Raw genomic sequence first — 22,520 nt, 5'->3', positions numbered from 1 at the left:
GGATCTCAAAGATGTGGATTTTTAAGAAGATCCAAAAGCATTTTGCTGGTTTTTTTTATCAGTGCAAAACACAATAAAAGCAAAATCAAAATAAAAGTCTGAGATAAGGAAATACAACAGTCAGCAGCAAAACTTTAACTAAAAAAATTTAGTGTAAATCTTTTACAGTATTTTCAGCTCTAAATTTCAAGTGCTAATAGTAAAACAATATATAAACAGCAAAATATAACAGTTCCTGTTCAAAGACACTCACTCTCCCTCTCATAACCTAATATTACTCTTATACTACTTACATACACTACAGTATAATCATTTAATCATTATTAATACTGTATATTGTACTTCATTTGGGAATAAACAAGCAACAATAGTGTTATGTCTTACAATTAATACACAGGTACTACTCACTCTCTCTACTGCATTACTTCAATTTAGCCTTAATATTAGTAACTTTATTGAAGACTATGAAGAACAATCACATTCTTTAAAGATGAAGATAAAGTAGAACTTTTTCTAGACTGTAAGTCTTGGCATTCTGTTAAAAATACACCTAAAATCCTTAAGCTTTACAAGGACTGATGTCCCATTGCCAGAAGAAATGAAACTAAACTGAAATTTCTACGAGAATGGATTATTTATATCATGTTCCTCCTTGATCTTCTGACTACTCGATCATTCTGGTTCGCTGTGCAGTGGGTCAAGGAGGTCAGGTATTTGGTTATCTAACAATCCAAGGATTAAGTCTTGATTATTAACTTCCCTTACAAGTTTGGAGAGCTTAGTTTTTCTAAGCACATGGCCGGCATTTATCTAATATATTAAATATTTGTTTTCCCTCCTTGCTGAGACCGAGTTTAACCCTTTAACGCCGAAGCCCTATTTACAAAAACGTCTCCCGTATGCCGGCGGCGTTCGGTGAGTTAAGCGCTTTTAAGCGAAAAAAAAAAGTTTTTTAAAAATCACAGCACGCTTAGTTTTTAAGATTAAGAGTTCATTTTTGGCTCATTTTTTTGTCATTGCCTGAAGTTTAGTATGCAACCATCAGAAATGAAAAAAAATATCATTATCATATATAAATATTGGAATATATGACAGCGAAAAAAAACTCATATATAATTGTATACAAATCGCGCTGTAAGCAAAACGGTTAAAGCTAATGACTTAATTTTTTTAGTTGTATTGTACACTAAATTGCAATGATTTCGGTATATAACAAATTTTAAAACAATCAAAGCAACACAGAGAAAATATTATCACAAAATGATGCATGAATTCGTAAGCATACGGACGTAAAAAAATTTTTTTCAAAAATTCACCATAAATCGAAATATTGTGCTAGAGACTTCCCATTTGTTGAAAAATGAAGCTAATTGATTGAATATTACTAGACTGTAAGTGTTTTAGCTTACAATTGCAGTTTTCGACCATTTCGGTCGAGTTAAAGTTGACCGAAAGTCGAATTTTTTCTATTTATCGTGATTTATATGAAAATATTTCAAAACTGATAAAAGCTACAACCATGAGTTACTTTTTGTTGTATTGTAAATGAAATTGCGCACATTTTCATATATAAAACTTTATGTAATGACTAATATAAAACGGTGCAAATATTATGACAACGAGACGAAAGAATTTCTGAGATGTTCGGCCGAGTTACCGCGCAGATGTAAGGAAAATGTTTTTTTCAAAAATTCACCATAAATCGAAATATTGTGCTAGAGACTTCCAATTTATTGCAAAATGAAGGTAAACGATTGAATATTACTAGAATGTAAGAGTTTTAGCTTACAACTGCGTTTTTTGGCCATTTCGGTCGAGTTAAAGTTGACTGAAGGTTGAAATTTTGGCAGTTATCGTGATTTATGTGAAAATATTTCAAAACTGATAAAAGCTACAACCATGAGCTAATTTCTGTTGTATTCTACATGAAATTGCACACATTTTCACATATAAAAGTTTATGTAACGACTAATGTAAAACGATGCAAACATTACGACAACATGACGAAAGAATTTCTGAGATGTTTCGCCGAGTTACTGCGCCGCAGAGCGAAGGAAAAAAATTTTTTTGTCAGAAATTCACCATAAATCGAAATATTGTGCTAGAGACTTCCAGTTTGTTGCAAAATGAAGGTACATGATTGAATATTACTAGAATGTAAGAGTTTTAGCTTATAATTGCATTTTGTTACCATTTCGGTCGAGTTAAAATTGACCAAAGCTTGAAATTTTGGCAGTTATCGTGATTTATATGAAAATATTTCAAAACTGATAAAAGCTACAACCATGAGTTATTTTCTGTTGTATTCTACATGAAATTGCGCACATTTCCATATATAAAACTTCATGTAACGACTAATATAAAACAGTGCAAACATTACAACAAACGTGATTTAAAGAATTTCTGGCGCGGACGTAAGGAAAAAGTTTTTTTCAAAATTTCACCATAAATCGAAATATTGTGCTAGAGACTTCCAATTGGTTGCAAAATGAAGGTAAATGATTGAATATTATTAGAATGTAAGAGTTTTAGCTTAAAATTGTTTTTTGACCATTTCGGTCGAGTCAAAGTTGACCGAAGGTTGAAATTTTGGCAATTATCGTGATTTATATGAAAATATTTCAAAACTGATAAAAGCTACAACCATGAGTTATTTTCTGTTGTATTGTACATGAAATTGTGCACATTTTCATATATAAAACTTTATGTAACGGCTAATATAGAACAGTGCAAAAATTACGACAAAATGACGAAAGAATTTCTGAAAATTTTCGGCCGAGTTATAAATAGGCGTAAGAAAAAGTTTTTTTCAAAATTCACCATAAATCGAAATATTGTGCTAGAGACTTCCAATTTGTTGCAAAATGAAGGTACATGATTGAATATTACTAGAATGTAAGAGTTTTAGCTAACAATTGCGTTTTTCTACCATTTTGGCAGAGTCAAAGTTGACCGAAGGTTGAAATTTTTTGTAGTCGACGTTTGCTACGTCCACTCGGCATTCAACAGACAATTTTAATCGACGTTTGCTACGTCCAACAGGCGTTTAAGGGTTAATTAGGACCCCGTACGGCACTTTACCTTGTTTTTCTATACTGTATAATTCTACTATCCCTACAATGTGTAGTTATTGCACTGTTTCTTCTGGTCTCCTCCACATAAGCCAAATTGCAATTTTACAACTGATACCCTGACTTGTCCTTTTTCTTTAATTTCCCAGTTTTGTTTTTATAATGAATATGGATAGTAATGTACAGTACTGTATTAGCAAAATGAAATATGAAGTTAGGTTGTTTGTGGACTTCGAATTTAATGTGATATCGGTAAATTCATTATTCCTTCTTCCATTAGCCACTTACTTTTTCACTTTTTGAAAAGTAAATACATCTTGCTTTTATGAGAGCATAGTTCAGAAACCAGAGTTAATATGATAAACCACGACAATTTTTGAAATTCATCTCCCCATTCAAATAAGCATGGTCACAAAATCTATGTGCTCTTTAAGAAAAGACCTGTTGCTATCCATTTTTGGATACTGGAATTATAGCATGAAAAATAGTTATTGTCCAAGTTTCTATATGTGGCTTTATGGCACAGCTGAGTTTTGCAACCCATCTGAGCTTTCTTCTACTAAAACAGGAGGGGAGTTGTTCTGACTCTTTTCAAAATGAAGTTTTCATAGTGAAACTAATATTGTAATACTTATCTGAACACCTGAATTAGCCCTGGTCACTGACCAGCCCAAACTATATCCCTATAATTCTACCCACAAAGTGGGTAATTAACTGTCAGCGTTACCAACACTACAGGAAAAATCTTGTCAAATGAGTTACCTGAGGTACCGTTGACAACGCTGCTGCAAATACCGGAATCATTCAGGTGTTCAGGTAAGTATTACAATATTAGTTTTAAAATGAAAACTTCATATTGCAATACACTCCCTGAACACCTGAATTGGCTTGATTAACAAAATTTTAATGGAGGTGGGATCAATATAATTCAGCCCGGCCTGTCAACGGAGAATAAGCAGGTAACTCATATCACCATATCAATCAATGCTTTCGGTGAAGAGACATGCTGGAAGGAGGCCCATCTAGGTTGCGGCACGGCCCCTTTTTACAACCGCAGAGATGGTAGCTCACAGATCTGCTCTGCATAGGATATCTGTTTAGTCATACACTCACCATACCAATCAATGCTTTCAGTGAAGAGACATGCTGGAGAGTACTTTGATCATCAGTTAGGTCAGTAATGACTTGGTCCGTTGACCTCCCATGTGGCTCTTCAGAACCTCTCATGTATGAAGGAGTATGATGAACCTCCCATGTGGCTATCAGAGCCTCTCATGTATGGAGGAGTATGATGAACCTCCAATGTGGCTATTCAGAGCCTCTCATGTATGGACAGGAATGAAGCAGTGTGCTGAGCCACTGATCTTCTGGATAAGGTCCGACGATCGACGAGCAAGGAAGTATCTCAGAGCCGACAAAAGAGCCTAGCCTACTAGAGAACCCCCTTGGACTCTCATAGGGAAATTATCAAAGACTAAGATACTTAAAAATGTACTAAACCTAAGTTCATGTGATTATACTATTACTGCTGCCTAAGATTCTAATGACTAAAAGGAATTCCTCTATCTGGTTAACCTAAGAACCTCCGCACAAAGAGAATACCACCTCAGCTAAATGAAAGGACCCTAGATAATAGAGTTAGCCGCTACACACAGACTAAGAGAATAACCCTCCGACGAGGCGAATTGAACGTCCCTCAAGTAAAAGGAAGTAAACAATGAGATGGACTTCCAAGAAGCCGCCTCCAGAATAGAAGAAACTGAACAATTCCTTAGAAAGGAAGATGAAGTGGCCATACTCCGAAAACTGTGCGCTCGGGGTAATACAGAGCTTGAAGACGATGAATAAGAACCCCGAGAAGCTTGGGAAACCATCTCCCTCAGAAAGTAATTAATCACATTCTTTGACAGCGGACGGGAAGGATTCCGTGGACAGACGAGAAGTGTATGCGGACGCAGACAGAGTTTCTCAACCTTTGCTAAATAGACTTTTAATGCTCACACCAGACATAAGGACATCTCCGCTGGATCTCCGGTAACGAACTCTTGCAGATAAAGAACCCTAAACAAACGAGGCAGAGGGTTAACCTCCAACTTCGCCACGAATTCTGGAAGAAGAGACAAATACATATCATTTCCCACCTAGGAAACCAACCTAGAAACTGCCTGAAGCTCGCCCACCCTTCTAGCTGTAGTTAAAGCCATAAAAAAAAAACACCTTCTAATCTGTTGTCTTAACGTTAGAACTTCCGACAAATCCCACGGAGGAGCCAGAGTCGGCAAGACAGGACTTTTAATCTTAAAGGAACGTAATAAATCATGGATGATCTTATTACTAGAAATTTTTGGGAAGATGGAAACTACATGTACTGCTAAGCATTGAGCAGCCAGCAACAGCCAAATATGAAAGAACCTTGACTTTCCGAAGGAATAAAAGAAAATCAGCTATTTTGGCTAAGAAAGGTCTAGAGATGGAATGACCATCCTTACGACACCAACTTCTATACATTGTCCAGCTGACCTGGTAAAGCTTACGGGTTGACTTTCTCAAGCTGAAAGAATGCTGTCTAGACAGTTTTTGAGAGTACGGTCTGTCTAGCTGCTCACTCGGCAGTCACCTGTAACTAGGTTCAGCACATGAGGGTTTGGATGATAATGGTGAAAATGCGTTTGTCTGAGATCTTCCCATGGGAAGGAACATCAGAACTTCCGTAAGGAGCTTAGGAGTTCCGGAACCTAAGGGTGTAGGGCCAGCAAAGAGCTATTAGAGTCATAGACGTCTTGACACTCTCCCGCAATTTCCTGATTACCTCATGAATGAGACCGAATGGCGGAAAGCATACAGCTGCATGTGATTCCAATTTTGTAACGTTGCAATGGTGGCTATCAACATGGGGTCCACCACTGGTGAGAAATAAACCAGAGGATGATGGTTTAATCTCATCGCGAAAAAGTCCACAGATGCTGGCCACTTCCGGAGAACCTGACATTCTAGTTCCTGAGCCAAAGTCCACTCTCCCCCTCAATACCTGACGAGAGCACCTTAACGAGTCGGCCAGTACATTGAGACTCCCCGATACAAGTTGGGGAAGAAGAGACACTTTCCGTTCTTTGCACCTTCTCAGAACTCTGTGTGTTATAGTATTGTGTTCTGTTGATCTTGATCCCCCGAGTTCTTCAGATACGACACACAGTTACGCTGTCGCAAAACAGAGCCACTACTCTGTTGCACACTAGGACTGAAAAACACCTGAGGGCTTCCTTTACAGCCCTGAGTTCCAGAAGATTTATTGACTCCTCTCGTTCCCAATCCCTCCAGAGGCCTGAAGCCTGGGTTTCCTCCAAGGCTGCTCCCCAACCTTGATCTGAGGCATCTGAGTACAGATGAACATCGGGAAGATGGGAGTCGATAGACATTCCAGATGTCAGATGACTTTCTGAACACCACAGAAGATCTGACAGGCAAGAATCGCTCCAGACTCTAACTGCGTTCTCATTGCAGAAGTCCCAGCAATTCCTGAGACATACCTAAAGAGAAAACGCCTCAGGAGACGAGACCCTGGATTTAAAAGAGAGAAGACATTCTCCTTAAGAGGCTTCTCCAAGCTGGTACCGGCTGTTTCTCGTTGGCCAGGAACACCTCTACTTGCTGAAGGACAGACTGGATCCTCACCAGGGTTGTGAAAAAAAACCTCAATGGAAGAGAGGGAATCTTCATCCCTGAAAGGTTATAGATTGTGTTGGAACGAGGCAACTCTTGGCAAAGATTGGATGAATTCCTAGTATCTTGCATATTTTCAATAAGAAGTCCCTCGCTCTTACTAGCTCCTCTAAAGAGGAGGCAAAGATCAACCAAGGGCTAGATACTTCAACATTCTGTACCCTCGACGATGCAAAATTGCCGACACCGGAGACATGAGTTAGAAGCAACAAAGTTCATCATACTGGCCACATCACCTGAACCCTGAGCAGCCACATGAATCATAGCCTCCTGTGACGCTACTGCTGACAACAACGACACAAAATTGACCATAGAGGACACATCCTCCGCTCTAAAAAGACTGTTGCAGAGAACAAAAGGCGTCCTCAACAGAACCCTCTTAAGTATGTCTGGATAGTGAGGCGGAAGATGGTTTAAAAAGAAGTCCCTCCTCTTCTTGCCAAAGAATGTTGTACAGCCAGCCGAAATGTTAGCCTAGTCTGCCAACCCCATCGAAACCAAAGTGATGAGGTTGTCAAACAGTACAGGATTGGAGGGAGTATATCCATCTTGTTTGAGAAACCCCATCAACGCAGACAACATCCACATAGAGTGGGACAAGGCCTCAGGCTGGCTGGGAAAAGTGTCCTCCAAAATACAAGCCTCACAAAATGCAAACGCTACCAAACGATTCAACAAAGGAACCCTAGAGAGAAAGCCTCAACAGATTCGTTGAGAGGAGCTCTGACACCAGCAGAAGGGTTACCCGCTACCCTATAGAACCCGTTCCGATTAGGAAGCAAGGTTGAATCCTGTCTACCCAACCCGATGAGATAAGCTAACCTAGAGTCAGCCTCCCTCAAAGCCTGCTCGACTCGGCCAAACCAGACCAGTTTGCTTGATGTTTGGGAGACTACTGGTTTAGTTGCATACATCAATTCAAACATTGCTTGGTTTGGTTGTGTAGGTTTCTCAGGAGCCTGGACTGCATATAGAGAGAATGGATAAAGTCCACCATCCGCTTATACTCGCTTTCATTTGCTGGAGAAAAAACCTATACCTGGCACTGGCTCCTCTTCTCCAAGAGAGAATTCTCTGTCAGACTGGTCCAACCGAACTGGGACAGGAAAAGAGAGAGACTGACCACCCGCAAGAGCTGCACCCGATAACCCGGAACTCGCTACACCAGGATGTGCGAGACCAACACCTGACATATCTGACCCCATCATACCTGAGCCAACCATAACCCAGCTGTGCAAACCCTATACCAACTAAAGCCGACGACAAAACTCTTCAGTCAGAAGCACTCGACTGCGCAAACCCCGCACCACCCAGTGACGATGACGTAACACCTGGGCCGACTACACCTGGGCGACAAACGCCCACCCCTGCGAGCGGAGAGGCCGCAACGCATGATCCACCCAACACCAGATGAACCAATGCCGCACCAGGACAGGTATCCGGAGCTGAAGTCACACGGATTAAGGGAGAGGGAGGAAGAACTCCCTTATGACCTGGAACCAAAGCCGAACCCACACTGAACACCTTAGGAGGAGGATCAGAAATAGCCGCAGGAGAAGTTGAGAAAGAAGTAGAAGAAGGAGAGAAAAAGAAAGACGCCACACTCGGAGTAACCATCAGAGCACCTACCACTGACGTTGGACAGGTGGAGAACATACCTGCTGGTCCAGTACTCAAAGGTGTTTCTCAGGACAAGCTACGAGCTACGGAACCAATGGGGACGGAAGAAGGAAAATTACCAGCTACTCTAGTGAAAGGAGAGGCTGAGGACATCATCGGTACTGATACACTTAACGATGGCGGAGACGAAACGCCGTAGCATCCGCAAGAACCGCGGTAGACACATTACGTTTTAAACCAAGTAAAGGGTGAAAATCCAGAGTTGCGGAAGACTCTGCAACCGCCTGTGAAGCATCTAGACCAGAAGCCTGAGAAAACTACAGGTCCTGTCTAAGGTGCTAAAGAAGACAGCCCCACCAAAGGTACACCTTACCTCAACCCCGAAGAGAGAGCGGGAGCTGCTGAAACTCCATCATTACAGGATCGAACCAATGAAAATTCTTTGCTCTGCTGAGTTAATGGCAAAGAAAACAGGATGAGAGAGAGGAGACTCCAAAGAGCCCTCTGAAGAGTGACCCGAAAAAGAAGACTGTGTAAAGACACTGGAAAAAGGCTTAGAAGAAATCGGGGAAAAAAGGAAAACTCAGAGGCAGCCTAAGAGGCCATAGTTTTTAGAGAAACTAGACTGACTCTGTTCCCCCTTGTTAATCTTGACAGACATCATTAGCAAACTGAGGAAAATTCTTAAAGACGTGAATATTGGAAAACCCAAAATTGAAACATTGCCTAACTAGCAATCTATAACCCTGTGATAAACCCAACAATTCTGCATTATATTGAGCCAAATTGAAAACCTGATCACCAGAATTACCACCACTGCAAGACGAACCAAACTCATCCACCGAAGGAAAAGGAACCTTCAAAGACGAAGGGGCATTCTCTAACACTTCAGAACCTGACAAACCCGAAACCACATCCAAACGACGAACCACGGACTTAGAAACCTTCTGTTGTAAAGAACATGAAGCAGGAAATAAAACTGAAGATGGATACCAAGAAGAAATTGTCACACTAGAAACCCCAACTGAACCAGCACCTGAAGAAGACTGCACCTTCAACTTCTCTTCCTGAACACTTCCTAACCTATTTTCCCTACTCAGACCTATGTCTTACCTAACTCTACATCAACCTCAGAACTTACACCTTGAGTGGGAAGGAAGGAATCTGCTGCCAACACTGCCTGCTCCGCGCCGGGGGGCCGGCAGAACCTACCTTCGAGGCTCGCGGTTCTCCATGACCCCCGGCGCCCATTAGGGCTGGTTCTGGAACAGGCAGGGGGGCTGAAAAATAACGATTAGAATCAACTATGCTACTACAACCACTATCTCTATTCTCAGTTAACTTACTCATCAGGCTAGAAAGTAGGCTAGACATACTGGATGATAACCTGTCCTCTAACTTCTTGAATAACTCTGAATCTAATGGCTCCTTATCTACCGATTGTAACCCTACAGTTGGTCCTAACCTGCGCTTATTCTTCGAGGCTAAGGATTTTCTGTGTTTCATATAATCCTCCATTTGATCTACTGATCAGGATCTACACTCCTCACATCTCTGACTGATACTACACTGAACCTTCCTACATAAATACAAACAGAATGTCGATCGTTTTTGAGGGTACTCGTCCTACGCTTGCAGGAATGCAGGACCGATGAGCGGCAGCATCTCCAGCAGTAGAAAGCTTGGTCATTGAAGCTGTAGACGAAGTAGAAGCAGAGGTGCTAGCAGATGGCAACGTCTTCTTGTCTGACTTATCCATAACGAGTCCTAAGAACTGATCCAAAGTCAAAACCGGGAAAGAAGTTCCAAATCCAGTCAAAAAGCGTAAATCCAAAAGAAAAGGCGTTGAAAACAGTCCAAAGTCATGATCTGATATCCAAATCCTTTAAATGGGGGTCGGGCTAAATGACCAAAAGTTCACCTGATGCGGGACACGTCCACACAGCATGGCGAACTAATAACAACTGGGGATGTCGGCCTCTGTCGGCCGGTATTTGCAGCAGCATTGTCAACAGTACCTCAGGTAATTCATTTGACAAGATTTTTCCTGCAGCATTGGTAACGCTGACAGTTAATTACCCACTCCATGGGTAGAATTATGGGGATATAGTTCGGGCTGGTCAGTGACCAGGGCTAATTCAGGTGTTCAGGGAGTGTATTGCAATATAGAATTTTATTAAGCTCTTTAGAATTCACAGCATCTAGGCATGAATAAAAATGTCTTTGTTATCTATTTCCAGAAAAGCAAACATATGATCTTCATATCATTTCTGAGGAGTATTTTAAGTACTCCTCTGATTTCTAGACAGTACCACAAAATACTCCTCTGATTTCTAGACAGTACCACAACCATTAATAAAAATTTTAACCCAATGATTAGCTTTGATATGGTATCCTTATTCATCATCATCCCATTAATCAAAGTACTCAAATTTATCAGATTAAACTGGGACAAACATGCCTATAGCCTACCGATACTGATAGGTAAAATATGCAGTGTAGCAGTGAGTTTCACTCTCCCCATATTAGCCAATTTGCATATGGAATTTTTTGGGAACCAAACCACCAAAACACCCATGACTTTTACTAACTGTGATGATAAATTAAGGGTAGGTCCTAACGAAGTGACTATGGGTTTACTTTACACAAGCTCTTGTAATACATTTCAAGTGCTGAAAAGAGATGCTGGAGATGAGTGGAGGTTTTTGAAAGATAACACATGCAAGAGACATGAGTGGAAGAATTTCACAGAGGCCCTTTGCATCATGCAGCATTAGAGGTGATGATGCTGTATTTATTAGCAAAATACACAGTGTGTAGCTAACCACCAAAGTTCAGGGATTACCTGCTCAAGCTCATATGTTTTGGCACGGTCTTCATCTAAATCAGCATTTTTCTTGTATGCCATAGACAAACCCCATACTGCAAACATAGAGTACAAGTTGTCTCTCACCCACGCGTGTTCATTTTCTTTATTAGTAGGAAGAAGGCCTGTGACAGCATCCTGAAAAATTCATAATAAAAATTAACTTCAATATCAACAGTTTAAAAAGAAATGTATTCAGGCTATTAAAACTAAGCCTGATTTTTTTATACAAGCCTATTAATATGAGACAGCCTTAAATGTATGCCCAACTTACTTTGCAAAAAAGCACCAAAACACAGGTAGAGTTATAACTTGTCTTTTGAATGTCCAGGCTCTCAAGTGGTGACAAAATAACTCCAAGTGTTGTCTCAAATTACTTAAAAAGGATCAACTGAGTTAGGAACAGGACTCCAAATAATTATGTAACTAAGTGAGAGGATTCTCATTTGTCATGCATTGTAAGGTTATGGCCTTTGGAACCAACAATCCATTGGGATTAGACGCCTTAAGGTCCATGTACCTTGTTAGTAAAATCATGATTTTACTGGTCAAAACTCATTAAAACTGAACTCAGAAAAAAATAATATAATTACCAAATCCATCAAGGGTGGGAATAGATATCTTAGAGTGCAACATAAAAAGACCATGATTAAAGAGGTTATGAGGACAAAGAAGAGTCGGGAGATCTCACATTAGCTCAAAAGGTAAATACAATTTTATCAGAAACAATGATACGGCCAATGGAGAGGGTTTCAAATGACTTATGAGTTAGAATCTTCAAATAAAATATCACAAAAGTATTGGTAGACTTCCATGACTTAAAATTCAGTTTTTGCAGTGTCTTGATAAGCCCACAAGATAGCTTGCCTAAGCAAACAAGAAATTCAGTGTTTTTTGATACTACATGCTTGTATGTCTCTGGCTAAAAACAATCAAGCACACCTCCCCTCCAAGAAGTTTGGACTTCCAAAGATAAATCCTCATGACTCTCATGGGAAAAACGAGCAGCTCATCCTTAATGCCCAATTGTACTAACAATAAGGGGAAAACAAAAGATGGGCACATCACTTAACTAAGTGGCCTTGTAACCTGTGGTTTAGATGTAAGAAAAAAAAAAAAAGGAATATAAATACCATAAGGGAAGCCTACAGTTCCATTGAGGACTGCATAGGTGTAGATACAGTAGAGATTACTCTGATGGCAAGACCTGGTCCTATCTCAGCCGGAGAACCAAAGTGATGTTGAGGTTCTCAGCCCTTAGCAAGATCTACACAACATGGCAGAAAAGTGACTAGAGATTCCATGCCTTCCATGTTCCTCAGGTAAACCAATGTGATGAAGCCGTCTGACACCATTCTGACAACCTTGCAGACAAGAGTGGTTTACAGGCTTGCAGGGCTATAAAAAATGCTTTTGGTTCATGATGATTCAAGTGTTCATACACTTCCTCTGGGGACCATTAGCCTGAGGATACCAGGTCTGGCATATAAGCACCCCCCCAACTTCTTTCAGAGCTCTGTAAATAGTAATTCCTCCTGCAAAGTAATGCATGAGGAACCCCCTTCTGAAGGTTTGACAGGATCTCTTGGAAGGGTAAACTGCAAAGTCTTCTGACTTGTTTACGGCAGGCAAATGACAATTTATATCCAGTTTGACAGGTCTTACCCTGAAATTTTTATGAGTTTATTTGGCCTAGAAGGTTTTACTACAATCCTGAGAGAGGCTAAGGATTGTAAAAACTCCCTTCAAAAGAGAGAGAAACTTTTGAATTCTCCCCTTCATGGGTCAAGATGTGAAGATCAATGTATGTATGTCCATACCATATCCAACAGTCTGCTTTGCCAAGGTCAAGTACAATTGTCCCAGCTGACAGATGATAAGAAAGTTGAAGTATTGTCCAGGTATATCATCAACCCGCTTCCCCTGCTAGGATGAAACAGCGACTGCTGCATCCTTGAGGTGATCAACTTTTTGGAGAAGGCACAATATGGTGCTAGAAAACCAGTTCTAACTCTTGCAATAGGAGACTGATGCTGTTTAGATGGAATGGAACTACTCTAATGGCTGCCGAGATGGCTGTAGCTTTTAGCCTCTTGGTCACCTCCCTGGTTAGTGAATTGAAAACTAGTGCGTGTCCACAATATCTGCAATCCTCAGGCTCTCATAATCTGAAGATGAAAGGAGTTTGGATAAATCCCTTCTGGAGAAGTCTCTCTTCTTGTATATGTTATTGGCTAAGAATGTGCCAGCATCCTAACATTCAACTTGGACACTCTGCCAAAGGAAGCTACCAGTCTCCTGGCCTTGGATAAAATTCCCAGGATTCTTCATGGCATTGTTGTGCAGGGTGCTAGTTGGCAGCCAACATCATCTCTAAATAACTTCTTGTTAGAACCTACCTCTGAGTGCAAAAATGCACCTGCTGGCCTGGGAAAAGACATATTACAAGCCAAAGTTTGAATTCCAGCAAGGGTTTCATGGGCAGGTGATGGACAGGCAGTTCATTTGTAAAACATCCTCGTCTCACGTTGCAAGAGGAAAAAAGCCTTGGGTTTTCCACAACCTACTTAGAACACTTTACCTGCATATATTGGTAACATTTTCTAAGATCTCTTCATAGCTATAATTGAGTCTAACTTGAAAGCTAAAAATAATCATCTTATTTTATACATGAACAAAGTTATTAAAGCAACTCTAGGAAACTTTCAACCATTCACTGATCCATTCTAGTGTCTCCCTAGAAGATATCTCATTATACCTACCACTGTGGGTAACTTAGAACATTAGAAATAATCCTAAGATTTTATGGCATCTGCATACCTCGGCTGCTGAGGCCACTCTAGGAAGGTTTGGCTCTCTCTTTATGATAAAGAGAGAGATCTCTCTAAAGGAAATCTCATCCTTGCTGAGGCAATTTAAAATTTACCCATTTTCTAGCACCACTCTTATTTCATCTAGATCTTTACTAAAATGCAGTCCTTTAGGTGCTAAAATCATATAAATTTTAAGAGGGTACACACCTGAGATTTTTCATACTGGAAGCTAACAAAAATTTTGCTGTCAGAAAATCAATATAAGTTGCCTTGACCTTAAAGAGGAGAATTAGGCACCACCATCTGTTAATGTACATAATTAGAGAGGGAAGCAGTAAACAGAAGGGTCACCTGCTACTTTCCAAACAAAAGTACCCTGTACCAGAGGCAGGAATTGTTCACACAAAAGACTAAACATTTGTATGTTGAACATGACATTGCAGTCAACCCCCGGGATTCGTGGGGGGATAGGGACAATAAACCCCTCCCCCAAAACACTGTAGCTGAAATCGGTGAATAACTGACACCCCTCTAATAATGCCTATAACTGCCTATTTTGATAGTTCAAACATCAAAAAAAAAAAAAATCTAAAAATGCTTATACCTCACTGTTTAATAGTTTTATCAAGAAAAACGGATTTAGTCATGAAAATTATTTGAAAACACAGTAATCATTAAATATTTCTCTATGAAAAATTCCACGAATAATGTGGATACACGTTCCGCAGAATAATCTGCAAATAGGTGAAGCCACAAATCCAGAACTGCTAATAGGTCGGGGTCCACTAGAGCTTCGAAACTCACTGAGCTGTGAGAGCTGTGGTGAGCATGACATGCTGATTTGTTATCACGGGAAGAAGAGCACCCAGGTGATCTGAAATCACTCAGTCTGCAGTGGTGAGAATCTTTCAGACCCTATCTAACTTGTAAATGTTCTAATTTTGATGCGTGTAAAAACCTGTATATGGGACTAAGAACACAGGTATGTTTCCAAGACTTACAGCTCAATGCACGAGCACAACAGACCTGATGGGAAGGATTCACTGAAGCTGACATAAGAACTTTCCCTATAGCAACAGCTATGATCATGAAGTAGCTCAAATACCACTGAAAAATATGCTCAAGTAACTGCAGAAAGTTGCAGATTACTGGGGTTCTCAACAACAACTTGGGGATTTTCACAGCAGCAAAACTACTCATACTTGATATGCAAGAAGGTGAGAAGACCAACAGACCCACGTAACACTTGCACAACCAAACAGGAGTGCTGGAGTGACAGTCACACTCGAAATGGCTTTATCGCCACTACAGGGCATTTTGGAGACCAAGTGAAAACTAGTTTCTCTGCTTCTGGAGTGTGCCTGGAAAATAAGCTGGCACACAATATAGACAATTGTAAAGTGATGGGGTACATAAAAAAAATCTAAAGCAACACCTGTTTCAGAAACAAACCTATTCATACTAAGAAGTACATAGGCCTGCTTAGTTAACAGCAGTTTAAAAGTGTTGAACAAGTGTTGTTACCAAAAGATACTTGTTACGAGCAATTTGTGTGTCAACAGTTGCTTAAACTGGTGAAATGGTGGGTCGCAACAGATGAGACCTCCCCCTACTAGAAAATGTAATGTCCAAACTTTCGAATAATCTCAGCAACTTTTAATATACCTGTACAAGAGCTGTGTACTAATTGCTGAAAGGGCAGCACTCCCAATATATAGAGTATGTATAAAATTGTGTAAATATGAAACAAAAATGAAAAATTCTATCATACTTTTTTCACTTTCATCAAATACCTAATCTTAAATAGAATTTTTTTTCACATATACAGTATACCAATAACCTTTCCAGGTTCTATATACAGTATTTCTAGGGTATCTTTCTTATCTACTTCTTCCTTTCATCATTAACATCAATTTCTTTGACCCTTTTCTTCAATATCTCTTTCCCATCCTTAGCTCTCTTTCTTCTATATGGATCTCCCTCAAATAATTTAGTATCTTCCAGCTGACATTATTGTCACTTTCCTGGTCACCCAGTATTCTTTTCTGTGGTTTCTTTTCTATGCTCTTCAAGAATTGTATTCTCATTTCCAACATACCTATTTCTCATCTTATTGTCAACAATGTTGCCTGTCTTGTTGCTCCTTGGATTCTTCTAGCTACTCAACCTTTTTATTTTTCCTAATTACTTTCCTTCTCTTTCAATTACTTCCAGTATAATACTGCCAGAAAAGCTAGGCAACTATTTTATCTTATTGCACCTGTATGCTATGACTGGGTAAACTACTGTATGTCCAAACTATGAACTTTTCAGCTTTCTCTTTTTTGCGTGGAGGTCTTAACTAAGTTTCTCTTGACATATTATCTACACCTGACCTTATTCCTAAATGTCTAATATTTTCTATTACAGTAGTCCTATTGGTAAATGTAAAGGAAAACTGGTTGATTAACAGACTGATTTATGACTACTAAAACTGGCATCACAACACGTAAAGGAGAAAGTGGCACAAAGATATCCCTTATTAATGTAATGTTTTTGGCTAAACAATTATACAAAAGTGTGCATGAAATGCAGTACAGTTAAGATAACTTGAGAAAATACTGAGATAATGAGAAATTTATTGTATTTTGTTTATTTTTTTACCTTAATCCCTGAGTGGCTGGTACTAAACATGGCAGGAGCTCTGCAGGATGCCATGTTTAATACCAGGCCCTGGGGGATTTAAGTAGACATATAGACAAATGGCAGTAAATTTCTCATATCAGTAAATTTCTCAAATTATCTCACCTTTACTGCCCATACACCATTTCTATATTGTTTAGCCAAAAAATTATGGTAAAAGTTTTGTTTCCTGTCCAAACTCCAATTCCTCATGAGGGACAGTACTAAACACGGCAAAACAGTGATTCATCTACACTGTTCCACCATGTTTAGTACTAGCCACTGGGGGGTCAAATGTATTTTGCAGTGTTTAATACTAGCCCCTGGGGGATCAAATGTCACTTAAGTACATTTCGCAAATTTGAAACTTAAAAAAATCCTCAATTATTTGCATATATATTGTATTCTTTATTGTGACAAATATTAGTTTTCAAGAATTATGTATATAGAACATTTTTTCATTTTTTTATAAAGATTCAAAAGATGTAATAAAAAATAGAGTAGAGATGTTCGGACCAGAGACGAACATTATCCAAAATTGTTAAAAATGAAATGTTCGTGCAGCTGTCTCCTTTACACTATTGACATAGCCTCTACCACTTTGCACTTGTTCTTCCATTTTAATTACAACTTGTATTCTTTACATATTTCTATGAATATTCTTTCCTTACTCTTTGAAATACCCACATCCTTAGCTAGGCCTAGTGGCCTATTAAGCCAATATCCACAATAAAACTGGACGCCTATGTTGAATACTTCATTGCTAAAATCCTCTCTTTTGTTCTATGTAGTTCTAGTAATGTGCATGGTGTTTTTGATCATGCATTGTTACATGACCCCCATGTCACTCAACTCGTTTGACTGGTCTAGAACTAGTTAATTAGGCCTAGGCTATACCAGCAGGTACAGTTGGGGAAAAAGACTCCTTTTACACCTTGAGTTCATGAGACACTGTAAATGGCAACGCCGCTTTTGTTTATGTAGTTAAGTAGTAATACTATTAGTAGTACTATTAGCAGACATCTCCTTACCAGTTAACATATATTTATTCTATATTTGTAAAAACTAAAATATTTGATAAAAAAAAAACATTTATTTTAATACGTGGAAAATGAGGATTATCAGGATTACATCAAAGCTTTAGAGGAGGGAAATTACGTAGAGTAATATCATCATGCATTGTTGTTTGGCTCCGTAGACTGACAAAGGAGAATGAGGTGGAGGGAGAGAGGTTGGAAGGAGGTAGAAGTTGTTCGGAGGGTAGGGACGGTAAACTGTCTAATCAAACCATGTAGGATAGCTTTGATAACAATTTTTCTTATAACTCCAAAATCTTCAGAAGCTACTGCGGAATTACCATTTCAAAAATAGATACTGTTGTTACTGTGACTGAAAATAAAATTCATATTGTTTACAAAATCACAAATTGCACAGACCTAAGAGAGAGAGAGTTGATATCACAAATGTAAGGACACAAATATAGAGAAGTGTTCAGAGTCTTAATGACATCACAAAGATTCAAGATCTGTTTTCTTAAATCATTCAGCATTCTTTTAGATATTAATGATGAACAATCAGTTGGACAGCAGTGAGAGAACAAGTTCCTTGCTCATTAATCTCTTGGAAAAGACCATGGATAGAATTCTATTAAGATATGGAACTGATGAACGATGCCTGTTAAATTCTGTAATATATATATAATGGGGCACAGCATTTATATAGTTCTTATAGTTATTTCCTCATATATATAGTGAAGGCGCCAATTAAACAAGGATTCCAAGGATGTTCGAGATGATGACGCTTTTCAAATATATTCATCAGAAATTATTGGCACTCGTCACGGGTTGACATCCTATATTCTTGGCCACAACGAATGAGCTATAAAATGTTATCCGACAACTACTACAAAGTATGTCAAAAAATAAATTCATATCAGGATCGCCTAAACATTTCATGAAATTTTTATTATTAATTCAAATATCTGTGTCCATGGATTATCATCCCCAAACTCCTGTGTATCTACCTGTTGGGAATTCAATATTTCCAATCATTTTATTCATCCATATTCTCACAAAAACAAAATTTTGATGATTTTCAAGATAAAACTACTTTTCCTCCACTGTTAGATTGAGTTACGCAAATTTGATGGAATTTTCAGTGTAGAATAGATGATATTCAAAGGATAATATCTGGATTGCACAAAACAGATGATGAACCTCATTGCATATGTCGGTAAACGAATTAACACCCATAATTGTAATCAGCCAATCAAGGCACCCATACGTCCAGTCATTCATTTGAAGTTCTATGTAAATATTTGACTCTAATGTAGCTGTGTTCAGAAAATTTGAACAGGACTGGTCAAGGTCATGGTATTCAATAACTGAGTTTATCCTAATGCAAACAACTGTTAAGAAACTGGACAAGAAAACTACACTTTTATTAAAAAGTTTGACAGAAGTAACAATATTTTCATTCATTGCAGTTACATTATTTATCATTTCAATGGGAAATCAGAACTAGCTTCAAAAGGTTTAGGAGTTATGACAAAAATCGTTAATGGAGCTATACATACTTTGATAGTTCATTGTCTCTATCTTAGAAACAATTCCTCCCTCTTCCTGCATCCGCTCCCCCAACATCCCTCCACCTCCGTTTCCTATGTCAGTCTCAAGAGCCAAATGCAAATGTATGATGATATTACATTGTGTAATTTTCCTCTGATACAACATCTCATGTAATCTTAAACAATCACGTATAGAACCACGAGTCAAGTTGCAGTTTGTTGGTAAACTTTTTTCTTTAACAGGTCATTTTACTTCTTATGAAATAATCAAGTGAATATATACTAACAGGTAATGAAAGTTCTCCACCAATAAGGCTTGCCTTTGAGACAGAGAATTCATTCGCATTTTCAACAGTTTCTACTATATAAACAAAAGCGGTGTTGCCATTTAGCATGTCTAGTGAACGCAGGAGGTAAAAGGAATTTTTAACCTAATTTAAGCCCCTAAGCTATTAGACCGGAATGGGTAAAAATCTAACCCCGGCTGTGCCATAGAAACCTATCGGTAATTCTAAGTATTAGCTCCGTGCCTGTTTTTACCTTGGAAACTGGTTTTTTCTTCGATTTTAGGGCTTCTGATACTGGCAGTGGGTTTGTCTGTTGTCGGCCAAATGGAATATCCCTTCGCCGTGTTTAGACTGGCCCGGGGGGGGCAGGGTTACCCATATGTTAACAATTTCTTGCACTTGCCGGATGGGATATGAACCGTTCAGAACAGACGTACCAGTGCTGTCTTGTGAAGATCACGTATGAAAACCCCTTGTTGGACGGACTTCAGGGGTTAATTACAGGTTAATTACATTTGTCCGACAAAAATTGAAGGTAAATCCATAATTAGCAACCAAAAAACTGTAGAAAAATTCAAGTTAGAAGGTAGTTGCTGCCGCGGAGCTACTACTTAATTCTACTGTCCTATCATACACTAGCCTACGCTGTAACCTGTATCTCGTTGACTGACCGAAGATGAAATGGAGGGCTGGGTCAATGCTTTAAGGACAGGCACTTCCAGTCAAGTTTATTTCAGTATTTGCCAAGTAAAAGATGCATGGTGGGTATTTAGCGTGAAATGGCAGTTTTTTATAGTATTTTGATTGCTTATTCACAATTTAAAGTTATTTTTGGGGGGTCAGCCGTAATTAACCTGTAATTAACCCTTGAAGTCCATCCAACAAGGGGTTTCCATACGCGATCTTCACAAGATGGAGCACAGCTATGTCTGTTTTGAATGGTTCATATCCTGTCCGGCAAGTGCAATACCTTGGAAACTGGTTTTTTCTACACTTTTAGGGCTTCTGATACTGGCGGTGCATCTGTTTGTTGTCAGCCAAATGGAATGTCCCTTCACCGTGTTTAGTACTGGCCCAGGGGGGGTTAACCATGCGTTAACAAGTTATTAAACTTGCAGGACAGGATATGAACCGTTCCAAACAGACATAGCCTTGCTGTGTCTTATGAAGATCGCATATGGAAACCCTTAGCTGGATGGACTTCAGTGGTTAATTACAGCCAACCCCCCAAAAAATAACGATAAATTGTAAATAAGCAGCCAAAATACGATAAAAAAAAACAGCATTTTCTTGCTAAATACCCGCCGTGTATCTATTACCTAGATCTACCTTTATTTCACCTAACTATATTTCGATCCACTTTGTATTTCACCATGGCACCCTCGAGCTGGGAAACACATAAGTAGGCCTACAAAGCCAAAGTGTTTCTCACTTTTTGGATAAGTGCCTAGGCTCTACATTCTCCACTTCATTCCACATACAAGTAAATCCCGTTCAGTGGTGTTCTCTAACCTACCAAGTCTGTCTCAGGTTATGTGAAAAAGATAGGCCTAATCAGGATTGCATAGGTTGAAGAAAGGCCTATGCCCTTGGTAGTTAACCCTAAGCTAGACTAGCCTATGTCTAGTAGGCAAAACTCACGTTTCTCTCGATTTTAATAACCTATAAAACCCCTACACTAACCAAGGAGAAATTCAACTAGGCCTGTGTCAAGTCTACAACATTATCCTACGAAAGGTCAGTAGGTTATCCTCGGTTAGACTAGGCCTAACCTCAGGCTAGTTTAGATAAGGATAAACTAAGCTTGCGTAGCCCATACAGGCCTTTACAATACATGACAGCCACCATACCTGGTATTTGAGGATGGTGCGGTACACTATACGGTGGTAATAATCGAGACGAACGCCCGAGTTGCTTCTACTCCTCATCTTCGCTAATTATATTTTGACCTTCGCCTTCCTCTCGTCTGCCTGCATTCGTAGTCAATCTATTTCACAAGGCGATCCTTACACAGCTGAATTCTATAGGCGTTCAGAATAATAAAAGCTCTCAGGTGGACCCGTAACAAAAGACAGTCGCAACATTAAGAAACGTTCCGCTTTCACAATTCCATGTGGGTTCCCGTCAGTGCTAAGGGAGCCAGATCTCTATTTACTTTCCAAATTTAATCACCTATGGTCCTACTGCCCTTCAGAGGACATATAGGCGCGATCTTTTAACATCGATGCAACTTTTGTTTTGGATCTTTTCTGGTCTAGTTTCATATATTTTTCTTGTTCTCAAAACTTTTATTTGTTGCAAGTATGAAGCACTATGATTTTTTTTAAATATCTTCATTAAATTCAATGTTTTTACACGAACATATTACGAATATCTCGTTCTTACTAAATCAAGTAAGTACTTACTCAATTAAGGCATATAAAATAATAAAATGATGAACTACATACAAATGGGATCTTGAACATAAAACAGACTGATATAATAAATAAAATGAAATATATTTGATGTATATATCAAAAGATTCCTAACACTGACTTCATTTCCCGTTAAACCCGCACGAGTATTACGTAAGTGGGCTGCCTATTTTTGGAGGTAACACGCTCAGCATGCATGATGTCGTGCCGTGATCGTCCGAACAAGTTCAAACTGAAGAGTAACTATTAGATCCTAAACACCCAGTCATAGTAACTTCTAGACTCCAAACCACTAGTAAAGCCTTACGGAAAAGCCAGCTGAACTGGAAATTTAGCAAATTAAAGAAGGTTCTTCGATACTTTCGGAGAAAATGTACACAGTAATACTCAACTGCTGCTAATCTCGAGCGATTGCTAATTATCGGTTAACATAGGTTAGATATGTAATTCGGAGAAGAGATGGGTGCAACTAATAAGGACGAGATTTCATTTTTAGTCCATG

At 39.1% G+C, this 22,520-nt stretch overlaps 1 protein-coding gene across 14 annotated transcripts in view; it reads right to left on the bottom strand.

Annotated features, from left to right (window-relative positions):
• Window positions 1-21,985, bottom strand: part of LOC136831460 (probable phosphorylase b kinase regulatory subunit alpha) — a 239,786-nt gene extending 217,801 nt beyond the window's left edge. For 3 of the 14 annotated variants that reach the window (XM_067091940.1, XM_067091944.1, XM_067091947.1), the window contains exons 1-2: window positions 21,455-21,985; window positions 11,257-11,415 (exon numbers count right to left, since the gene is read on the bottom strand). In XM_067091940.1, coding sequence (XP_066948041.1) covers window positions 11,257-11,415; window positions 21,455-21,532 — 237 coding nt within the window. In that variant the 5' untranslated portion in view covers window positions 21,533-21,985. The remainder of the gene's footprint in view (window positions 1-11,256; window positions 11,416-21,454) is intronic. The other 11 variants (XM_067091942.1, XM_067091946.1, XM_067091945.1 and 8 more) reach the window with 8 other exon arrangements.
• Between the last annotated feature and the right edge of the window lie 535 nt (window positions 21,986-22,520).

This window comes from Macrobrachium rosenbergii, chromosome 48 (genome assembly GCF_040412425.1).
Source record: "Macrobrachium rosenbergii isolate ZJJX-2024 chromosome 48, ASM4041242v1, whole genome shotgun sequence".
Taxonomy (NCBI): Eukaryota; Metazoa; Arthropoda; class Malacostraca; order Decapoda; family Palaemonidae; genus Macrobrachium; species Macrobrachium rosenbergii.
Note: the sequence above shows the minus strand (reverse complement) of the source record. Positions and strands in the feature narration are given on the sequence as shown.